We start from the raw sequence: 11,649 nt of genomic DNA on the forward strand, positions 1-11,649 counted from the left end.
TCTGTACCATAAACCTGAGGTACCCTTGGTGAGAAGGGTAAATTGGGACATGAAGGTAAGCATCCTTGATGTCCCGAGACATCATGTAGTCCCCTTCTTCCAGGTTCGCAATCACTGCTCTGAGTGACTCAATCTTGAATTTGAACCTCTGTATGTAAGTGTTCAAAGATTTTAGATTTAGAATCGGTCTCACCGAGCCGTCCGGCTTCGGTACCACAACAGTGTGGAATAATACCCCGTTCCCTGTTGCAGGAGGGGTACCTTGATTATCACCTGCTGGGAATACAGCTTGTGAATGGCTTCCAAAACTGTCTCCCTGTCAGAAGGAGACATCGGTAAAGCCGACTTTAGGAAACGGCGAGGGGGAGACGTCTCAAATTCCAATTTGTACCCCTGAGATATCACCTGAAGGATCCAGGGGTCTACTTGCGAGTGAGCCCACTGCGCGCTGAAATTCATTGAGACGGGCCCCCCACCGTTTTGGTGGTACTCGTATTATCAGAAATGTGTAAAACATTTTTCATTGCCTCAATCATGTAACGTGTGGCCCTACTGGAAGTCACATTTGTCTCTTCACCGTCGACACTGGAGTCAGTATCCGTGTCGGCGTCTATATCTGCCATCTGAGGTAACGGGCGCTTTAGAGCCCCTGACGGCCTATGAGACGTCTGGACAGGCACAAGCTGAGTAGCCGGCTGTCTCATGTCAACCACTGTCTTTTATACAGAGCTGACACTGTCACGTAATTCCTTCCAACAGTTCATCCACTCAGGTGTCGACCCCCTAGGGGGTGACATCACTATTACAGGCAATCTGCTCCGTCTCCACATCATTTTTCTCCTCATACATGTCGACACAAACGTACCGACACAGCACACACACAGGGAATGCTCTGATAGAGGACAGGACCCCACTAGCCCTTTGGGGAGACAGAGGGAGAGTTTGCCAGCACACACCAGAGCGCTATATATATATATATACAGGGATAACCTTATATAAGTGTTTTTCCCCTTATAGCTGCTGTATTGTTAATACTGCGCCTAATTAGTGCCCCCCTCTCTTTTTTAACCCTTTCTGTAGTGTAGTGACTGCAGGGGAGAGCCAGGGGAGCTTCCCTCCAACTGAGCTGTGAGGGAAAATGGCGCCAGTGTGCTGAGGAGATAGGCTCCGCCCCTTTTTCGCGGACTTTTCTCCTGCTTTTTTATGGATTCCGGCAGGGGTTAAAATTCATCCATATAGCCCTGGGGGCTATATGTGATGTATTTTCGCCAGCCAAGGTGTTTTTATTGCTGCTCAGGGCGCCCCCCCCTAGCGCCCTGCACCCTCAGTGACCGAAGTGTGAAGTGTGCTGAGGAGCAATGGCGCACAGCTGCAGTGCTGTGCGCTACCTTGGTGAAGACAGGACGTCTTCTGCCGCCGATTTTCCGGACCTCTTCTGTCTTCTGGCTCTGTAAGGGGGCCGGCGGCGCGGCTCTGGGACCCATCCATGGCTGGGCCTGTGATCGTCCCTCTGGAGCTAATGTCCAGTAGCCTAAGAAGCCCAATCCACTCTGCACGCAGGTGAGTTCGCTTCTTCTCCCCTTAGTCCCTCGATGCAGTGAGCCTGTTGCCAGCAGGTCTCACTGAAAATAAAAAACTTAAAACTAAACTTTTCACTAAGCAGCTCAGGAGAGCCACCTAGTGTGCACCCTTCTCGTTCGGGCACAAAAATCTAACTGAGGCTTGGAGGAGGGTCATAGGGGGAGGAGCCAGTGCACACCAGGTAGTTCTAAAGCTTTACTTTTGTGCCCAGTCTCCTGCGGAGCCGCTATTCCCCATGGTCCTTACGGAGTCCCCAGCATCCACTTAGGACGTTAGAGAAAAGCAAATGACATTTACTTTTATATAGGTATTAAAAAAATATAAGACATTAGGTTTTCACAAATAACTGCTTGTATTGAATGTTTTATTAATCATTTTACCACTAGGTGGCACTACGCTACTGGAGCTATGCTTCTTTTCATGCCAGTAGAAATATTGTGCCACTTTTATTCATTGCATGTAGACCAGCAAGGTCTCAGCACTTAAACTAAAAGCAGATAATACATAAGGAAGACATACGCTTCTTTTGATTCTCGCCTTGTACTACACCTCCAGGCTCATCAGTAGGTTTCTTCTGGTACAAGTCAGATAGATAATGAGTTATTTCTTGGTCATGCTTCTGTTCATCTTGATCAAAAGAAGCGGCGCTAATCAACCTGCAGATGAAATAAAACATCCTGAATTCTCTCTGGCTTGTGGGGAAAATGTGTGGCTTTACAGATGACGACATGTCAGCTCCCGTGTGGAGTTTATCAGTCTTTTTGGGTCACCCAAGATATACGGGCAGATGTATTAACATGGAGACGGCATAAGGAAGTGATAAACCAGTGATAAGTGTAAGGTGATAAACGCACCAGCCAATCAGCTCAAATATGTAAATTAACAGTTAGGAGCTGGTTGGCTGGTGTTTACACTGGTATATCACTTCCTTATGCCGTCTCCAGGCTTAATACTTCTGCCCCATAGTCATTAATAAGACTATTCTCACAAGAGAGAATTCCTTTAATGCAGTACCTACAGGTAGACTACATTTAGTTGCATTTCCTTCCTAAGTAAAATGAATTCTATAAATGCTGGTACTTGGTGAGAACATCATACATAAAGACCAGGTCACAAATGCTTTCTTCTACCTGCAAGTGTCAGGGGCACCAATATAAAATGACCAGAATTGGGGTCAATAAATAAATTAGGATCCAGTCGATATCCTGACATCCTGTTAAAGCAGCATGTCCCAGGCATTGACAAAAAATAAAATAAACAGAGCGCCTATAGCTCTGCCACACCTTTATTGCTATAAAACACAATATCAGTGTCGACCACTGAATATATGGGGTTGATCAAGTAGGTGTTAGCAGTACTGAAATTATATATATATTTTTTTTAAATAAGATTTTAAACCTACCGGTAAATCTTTTTCTCCTAGTCCGTAGAGGATGCTGGAGGCTCCGTTAGGACCATTGGGTATATACTGGCTCCGCAGGAGATATGGGCACCTAAAAGAACTTTCTAGTATGGTGTGCACTGGCTCCTCCCTCTATGCCCCTCCTCCAGACCTCAGTTACAGAACTGTGCCCAGAAGAGATGGACAATACGAGGAAAGGATTTTGTTAATCTAAGGGCAAGATTCATACCAGCCCACACCAATCATACCATATAACCTGGAATACACATAACCAGTTAACAGTATGAACAAAACAACAGTATCGGTCCAAGACCGATTCTAACTGTAACATAACTATATACAAGTCTTGCAGATTTTCCGCACTGGGACGGGCGCCCAGCATCCTCTACGGACTAGGAGAAAAAGATTTACCGGTAGGTATTAAAATCTTATTTTCTCTTACGTCCTAGAAGATGCTGGGGACTCCGTAAGGACCATGGGGTTTATAACAAAGCTCCCAATCGGGCGGGAGAGTGCGGATGACTGCAGCACCGACTGAGCAAACAATAGGTCCTCATCAGCCAGGGTATCAAACTTGTAGGATTTAGCAAAAGTGTTTGACCCCGACCAAGTTGCTGCTCGGCAAAGCTGTAATGCCGAGCCGCCCAAGAAGAGCCCACCTTCCTAGTGGAATGGGCCTTTACTGAATGCGGTAACGGCAATCCAGCCGTAACATAAGCCTGCTGAATCGTGTTACAGATTCAGCGAGCAATAGTCTGCTTCGAAGCAGGCGCGCCAATCTTGTTGGCAGCATACAGGACAAACAATGCATCTGTTTTCCTAATTCTAGCCGTCCTGGCTACATAAATTAAGGCCCCGACTACATCCAGGGACATGGAATCCTCCAAGTCACTCGTAGCCACAGGCACCACTATAGGTTGATTCATATGAAACAAAGACACCACCTTAGGTAAAAATTGAGGACGAGTCCTCAATTCCGCTCTATCCACATGAAAAATCAAGTAAGGGCTCTTGTAAGACAAGGCCGCCAATTCTGACACACGCCTCGCAGATGCCAAGGCTAACAACATGACCATCTTCCAGGTGAGAAATTGCAACTCCACCGTTTTAAGGGGTTCAAACCAGTGTGATTTAAGGAACTGCAACACCACGTTCAGGTCCCATGGTGCCACTGGGGGCACAAAAGGAGGCTGGATGTGCAGTACTCCTTTTACAAACGTCTGGACTTCTGGGAGAGAAGCCAATTCCTTCTGAAAGAATATTGACAAGGCCGAAATCTGTACTTTAACAGAGCCTAACTTTAGGCCCATATCCATTCCAGTCTGTAGGAAATGAAGAAAACGACTTAGATGGAAATCTTCCGTAGGAGCATTCTTGGTTTCACACCAAGAGACCTATTTCCGCCAGATACAGTGATAATGTTTAACTGTCACCTCCTTCCTAGCCTTTATTAGAGTAGGTATGACCTCCTCCGGAATACCCTTCTCAGCTAGGATCCAGCGTTCAACCGCCATGCCGTCAAACGTAACCGCGGTAAGTCTTGGAACATGCAGGGCCCCTGCTGTAACAGGTCTTCCCTTAGAGGAAGAGGCCAGGGATCTTCCGTGAGCATCTCCTGAAGATCTGAGTACCAGGCCCTTTGAGGCCAGTCTGGAACAATGAATATTGTCTGTACTCTTTTTCGTCTTATGATCCTCAACACTTTTGTGATGAGAGGAAGAGGAGGAAACACATAGACCGACTGGAACACCCATGGCGTAACCAGAGCGTCTACTGCTATTGCCTGAGGGTCCCGGGACCTGGCACAATACCTCCGAAGCTTCTTGTTGAGGCGTGACGCCATCATGTCTATTTGAGGAACTCCCTAGAGACCCGTTATCTCTGCAAAGACTTCTTGATGAAGTCCCCACTCTCCTGGATGGAGATGGTGTCTGCTGAGGAAGTCTGCTTCCCAGTTGTCCACTCCCGGAATGAAGACAGCTGACAGAGCGCTTACGTGATTTTCCGCCAAGCGAAGTATCCTGGTGGCTTCCGCCATCTCGACTCTGCTTCTTGTCCCGCTTTGGCGGTTCACATGAGCTACTGCTGTGACATTGTCTGATTGAATCAGAACCGGTAGGTTGTGAAGATTCTCCGCTTGTCAAAGGCCGTTGTATATGGCCCTTAGCTCCAACACGTTGATGTGTAGACAGGACTCCTGGTCTGACCACAGTCCCGGAAAATTTCTTCCTTGGGTGACTGCTCCCCATCCTCGGAGGCTCGCGTCCATGGTTACCAGGATCCAGTCCTGAATGCCGAACCTGCGACCCTCTAGAAGGTGAGCACTCTGCAGCCACCATAGAAGAGACACCCTGGCCCAGGTCTGGGACTGAGGGTCGACAGCACAAAGGTCGACGCCAATTGGTCAACACCTTAGGTCGACATGGACAAAAAGGTCAACAGGAACAAGGTCGACATGAGTTTTTTTTATGTTTTTTTGGTGTCGTTTTCTTCGTAGTGTGACCGGGAACCCCAATTAGTGCACCGCTTCGCTCGCCATGCTTCGGGCATGGTGCCTTCGCTCCGCTACCGCTTGGCACACTTTACTGTTCCAATCGTAGTCCACGTGGATCGTTAAGTATGAAAAGGTTCAAAAAAAGAAAAAAAATCGTGAAAAACGCATGTAGACCTTTTGTCCATGTCGACCTAAGGTGTGTCGACCTTTGTGCTGTCGACCTGGAGTACGGATACCCCTGACCCTGGGGGACAATTATTTTTTGATGTAATTGTAGATGGGACCCGGACCATTTGTCCAGAAGATCCCATTGAAACGTCCTTGCATGGAACCTGCCGAAGGGAATGGCCTCGTAAGTTGCCACCATTTTCCCCAGAACCAGAGTGCATTGATGAGCTGACACTCTTTTTGGCTTTAGTAGTTCTTGGACCATGTTCTGGAGGTCCTGGACTTTTTCCAACGAGAGGAAAACTTTCTTTTGTTCCGTGTCCAGTATCATGCCTAGGAACGCTAGTCGAGTTGTCGGAACCAACTGTGACTTTGGTAGATTGAGAATCCACCCATGTTGCTGAAGCACTCTCAGAGAGTGACACGTTCTCAAGTAATTGCTCTCTTGATCTCGCTTTTATCAGGAGATCATCCAAGTATGGGATAATTGTGACTCCTTGCTTGCGCAGGATCACCATCATTTCCGCCATTAACTTGGTGAAAATCCTCGGGGCCGTGGACAGCCCAAACGGCAACGTCTGAAACGGATAATGACAATCCTGTACCGCGAATCTCAGGAACTCCTGATGAGAGGGATATATGGGGACATGAAGGTAAGCATCCTTTATGTCCAGTGACACCATAAAATCCCCCCCTTCCAGGCAGGCTATCACCGCTCGGAGAGATTCCATCTTGAATTTGAATCTTTTCAGGTACAGGTTCAGGGATTTTAGGTTTAAAATGGGCCTGACCGAACCATCCGGCTTCGGAACCACAAATAGGGTTGAATAATACCCTTTTCCCTGTTGGCTCAGGGGAACCCTGATAATCACTCGCTGCTGACACAGCGTTTGAATTGCAGCTAGCACTACTTCCCGCTCTGGGGTAGAAGCTGGTAAGGCCGACTTGAAAAATCGGCGAGGGGGCACCTCTTCGAATTCCAGCTTGTAGCCCTGGGAGACTATTTCCATCACCCAAGGGTCCACGTCTGACTGAACCCAGACTTGGCTGAATAGTCGAAGGCGTGCCCCCACCCGTGCGGACTCCCGCAGGGGAGGCCCAGCGTCATGCGGTAGACTTAGCGGAAGCCGGGGAGGATTTCTGCTCTTGGGAACCAGCCGCAGCAGGTGTCCTCTTGCCTCTACCCTTACCTCTGGCGAGGAAAGAGGAGCCCCGACCTCTTCTGGATCTATGCAACCGAAAGGACAGCATCTGATATTGTGGGGGTTTCTTTTGCTGTTGGGGAACAAAAGGTAAAAAGGTCGACTTACCCGCGGTAGCTGTAGAAACCAGGTCCGCGAGGCCGTCCCCAAACAATACATCACCTTTGTAAGGTAAAACCTCCATATGCCTTTTTGAGTCTGCATCCCCCGTCCATTGGCGGATCCATAAGGCTCTTCCTGCTGAAATAGCCATAGCATTGGCTCTTGAACCCAGTAATCCAATGTCTGTTTGAGCGTCCCTCATATATAAGACTGCGTCCTTAATATGAGCTAATGTTAACAAAATTGTATCCCTATCAAGGGTATCCAGATCAGCTGACAGTGTATCTGTCCAAGCTGCTACTGCAATACATACCCATACCGACGCAATTGCCGGTCTAAGCAAAGTACCAGTATGAGTGTAGATAGACTTTAATGTAGTCTCTTGCCTGCGGTCCGCAGGATCCTTGAGGGCCGCTGTGTCAGGGGACGGTAGCGCCACCTTCTTGGAAAGGCGTGTCAAGGCTTTGTCCACTGTGGGAGAGGATTCCCAACGTACCCTTTCCTGTGTAGGGAAAGGGTACGCCATAAGAACCCTTTTGGGAATCTGCAGCTTCTTATCTGGAGTTTCCCATGCTTTTTCACATAACTCATTAATTTCATGTGAAGGAGGAAAGTTTATAACCTGTTACTTTCCCTTAAACATGTGTATCCTCGTGTCGGGCACCGAGGGCTCATCAGTGATATGTAAGACATCTTTTATTGCAATAATCATGCACTGAATACTTTGTCACCCTGGGGTGCAATTTTGCTTCATCATAGTAGACACTGGAATCAGAGTCCGTGTCGGTATCTGTGTCACTTATTTGTGAGAAGGGACGTTTCTGAGACCCCGACGGGTCCTGTGAGTCGGTACAATCCGTAGATTGATTACCTGCCGACGCGCTGGACTCTGCTTTGTCCAGCCTTTTATGCAGTGAAGCTACACTAGCATTTAACATATGCCACATATCCATCCAATCCTGAGTCGGCACCGCCAATTGAGACACACCACTCATCTGTTCCACCTCCTCTTTGGATAAGCTTTCCGTTTCAGACATGCCGACACACGTACAGACACCCCACACACACAGGCATATAGCTATGAGGGGACAATTCCCTAAAGCAGGCCCTTTGGAGAGACAGAGAGAGAGAGAGAGAGAGAGAGAGAGAGAGAGAGAGAGAGAGAGAGAGAGAGAGAGTATGCCAGCACACACCAGCGCCAAACTGACCAAGGAAAAAAAAAAAAAAAAAACCCAGATAGCGCTTTTATAAGGCATATGCCTTATGCTGTGAATTTTTAATACACATTATTCAGCCACAAGACCCTGAGTGCCGCAGTCTTTTTTTCCAAGTTGTCCATCACTCTTACTGAAGGCACCGGGGTGCATCATTCATCGGAGGAGTGCCGGGCTTTGTATGATATCTCTATATATATATATATATATATATATATATATATATATATATATATATATATATATATATATATATATATATATATATATATATATATCTATCTATCTATCTATCTATCTATCTATCTATCTATCTATCTATCTATCTATCTATCTATCTATCTATCTATCTATCTATCTATCTATCTATCTATCTATCTATATCTATCTCTATATCTATATATCTATATATATATCTATATATATATATATCTATCTATATCTATCTATATATATATATCTATCTATATCTATCTATATCTATCTATATCTATCTATATCTATCTATATATATATCTACATATGCAAAAATGAACCGTCACTCGTTGCTGTAGTAATTCTGATGCGGTGCCTTCAGTGAAAGTATGATAGAGCAAATGGAAGGACTGCGGCACTCGTATAAGAAGATGATAAAGGTGCTATTTATTGGATCAAATCCATCATAAAAATGCCATGTGAAGCCGACGTTTCGGTGCCATGCACCGTTTTCAAGGCAGGCACTTGTATATGCCTGCCTGCCTTGAAAACAGTTTCACTTGTATATGCCTGCCTTGAAAACGGTGCATGGCACCGAAACGTCGGCTTCACATGGCATTTTTATGATGGATTTGATCCAATAAATAGCACCTTTATCATCTTCTTATACGAGTGCCGCAGCCCTTCCATTTGCTATATAGATCTATCTATCTATCTATATATATATATATATATATAGAGATATATAGAGAGATATATAGAGAGATATATAGAGAGATATATAGAGAGATATATAGAGAGATATATAGAGAGATATAGAGAGAGATATAGAGAGAGATATAGAGAGAGATATAGAGAGAGATAGAGAGAGAGATAGAGAGAGAGATAGAGAGAGAGATAGAGAGAGAGATAGAGAGAGAGATAGAGAGAGAGATAGAGAGAGAGATAGAGAGAGAGATAGAGAGAGAGATAGAGAGAGAGATAGAGAGAGAGATAGAGAGAGAGATAGAGAGAGAGATAGAGAGAGAGATAGAGAGTAGAGATAGAGAGAGATATAGAGAGAGATATAGAGAGATATAGAGAGAGATATAGAGAGAGATATAGAGAGAGATATAGAGAGAGATATAGAGAGAGATATAGAGAGAGATATATATATATATATATATATATATATATATATATATATATAGAGATATATAGAGATATATATATAGAGATATATATATATATATATATATATATATATATATAGATATATATATATATATATATAGATATATATAGATATATATAGAGAGAGAGAGAGAGAGAGAGAGAGAGAGAGAGAGAGAGAGAGATATAGAGAGATATATATATATATATATATAGAGAGATATATAGAGATATATATATATATATATATATATATACACACACACATACATACATACACACAAACAAATCTAGAAAACCACAGCACTCGCCACCCCAAGAAGCCGCCACCCCAGAAGCAGGTGCAATATCTGCACTCACCACTCATAGGGTGGGGTGCATGCAGCCCATGGCCACCAACCCAAATATATACAAACAGAAAGTTCAGCACTCACCATAGCAAGCTCACTTATCCTCACAACATCAATAAATAAATGATGGGGGTTTAGTTAGTGAATTGGCCAATGCACGGAAGCCTGCATACGCTCGCTCGCCAAGGTACCCCCACCTTCATGCAGGTCCTACACTATCACCAAAGTCTCTAAAATTAAAAACCTGGCAACTGTATCATCACATAATATACTGCACACATGCCCACTAGGTTTATTGTGTATCTGCCATGCATCTTATGGCTTTTAAAGGTACACTAGTCTTTAGTTAACTCTTATTAACCGTGGTCACAGGCCTTTTCATGCACCCCCTGTGTAATCTCACTTGTTCTAAACCTCTGTCAGCTGCTCCTTAGTGGCCAATTCACTAACTATATATACAGTGCTTAAAGTGGTCCTAGAGAGGTGGTGGAACTCAACCCCCTCCCCACGGCGGCCATGTAATAAAAGGTATTGCGCGCGCCATAGGCCGTGCGCAGGCAAAAAGGGGGTGTGGTCTCAAAAAGAAAGAGGCGTGGTCACACAATAGTAATAATGCCCACAGTAGTAGCACCCAAGTGTAAATTTTGAAGTGGGGGTATGGAAAAGTGAAGGTTGTAATTATGTGCGCGCCGATGGCGTGCGCGCTCCTGAAAAGGGGGCATAGCCACGCAAAAGGGGGGTGTGCCCTAGTGTTCACTCTAGGCTGTTCTAGCAAGGCGCCGCGCCCTGCCCGTTTTTTAGGAGGCAAAACCCGCCCTGTCCTTTTTGCGGCGCCCTGCTAGAACAGCCGCACCGCTTCCTGCCCTCCCGGCGTGTATAGATGCCGTGCGCATCGCGCGTGGCATCCATTCACGCATTGGGAGAGGGCTGGGGGGAAGCCCAGCACCGACGGAGGCGCTGGGCACGCCCCCAACAGTGACGTCGCCGGCCACAGACGCTCTTATAGTAGCGTCTGTGGGCCGCACCGCCCCCTATAAATGATGTAGGCGTGGCCCACGCCCCTAATTTTGCGTGGCCGCGCCCCCCATTTCGGCCGCCGCCGCGAGCACACACACATGTGCCCCCGGAGTCCTGCGCCCTGACCCTTTTCACTCCTAGAGTGAACACTAGTGCCCTTTAATGTAGTTTACCACACCCATATACCCCTTATACACCACAATAACAGGACCCCTTTCACATTACAGGCACACAGTATGAGCCGAAATTCACATTACAGCACACGGTATGAGCCGAAATTCACATTACAGCACACGGTATGAGCCGAAATTCACATTACAGCACACGGTATGAGCCGAAATTCACATTAACAGCACACGGTATGAGCCGAAATTCACATTACAGCACACGGTATGAGCCGCCATTCACATTACAGCATACAGAATGAGACGAATTTCACATTAGAGAGTGACAGCAGGGACCCGGGAGAGTGACAGCAGGGACCGGGAGAGTGACACGCAGGGACCGGGAGAGTGACAGCAGGGACCGGGAGAGAGACAGCAGGGACCGGGAGAGTGACAGCAGGGACCGGGGAGAGTGACCGCAGGGACCGGGAGAGGGGACAGGGAGAGTGACAGCAGGGACAGAGGAGAGTGACAGCAGGGACAGGGAGAGTGACAGCGGGACAGGGAGAGTGACCGCAGGGACCGGAGAGTGACCGCAGGGACCGGGAGTGACCGCAGGGACAGGGAGAGGGACAGGGAGAGTGACCGCAGGGACCGGGAGAGTGAAA

General features: G+C 46.4%; 1 protein-coding gene across 2 annotated transcripts in view; it reads right to left on the reverse strand.

The window, feature by feature from the left end:
- The window catches only part of TICRR (TOPBP1 interacting checkpoint and replication regulator), a 143,708-nt gene that overhangs the window by 62,063 nt on the left and 69,996 nt on the right, over window positions 1-11,649 (reverse strand). For both annotated transcript variants that reach the window (XM_063925784.1, XM_063925783.1), the window contains exon 6: window positions 2,101-2,237. In XM_063925784.1, the coding sequence (XP_063781854.1) occupies window positions 2,101-2,237 (137 nt within the window). The remainder of the gene's footprint in view (window positions 1-2,100; window positions 2,238-11,649) is intronic.

This window comes from Pseudophryne corroboree, chromosome 6, assembly GCF_028390025.1.
Source record: "Pseudophryne corroboree isolate aPseCor3 chromosome 6, aPseCor3.hap2, whole genome shotgun sequence".
Classification (NCBI taxonomy): domain Eukaryota; kingdom Metazoa; phylum Chordata; class Amphibia; order Anura; family Myobatrachidae; genus Pseudophryne; species Pseudophryne corroboree.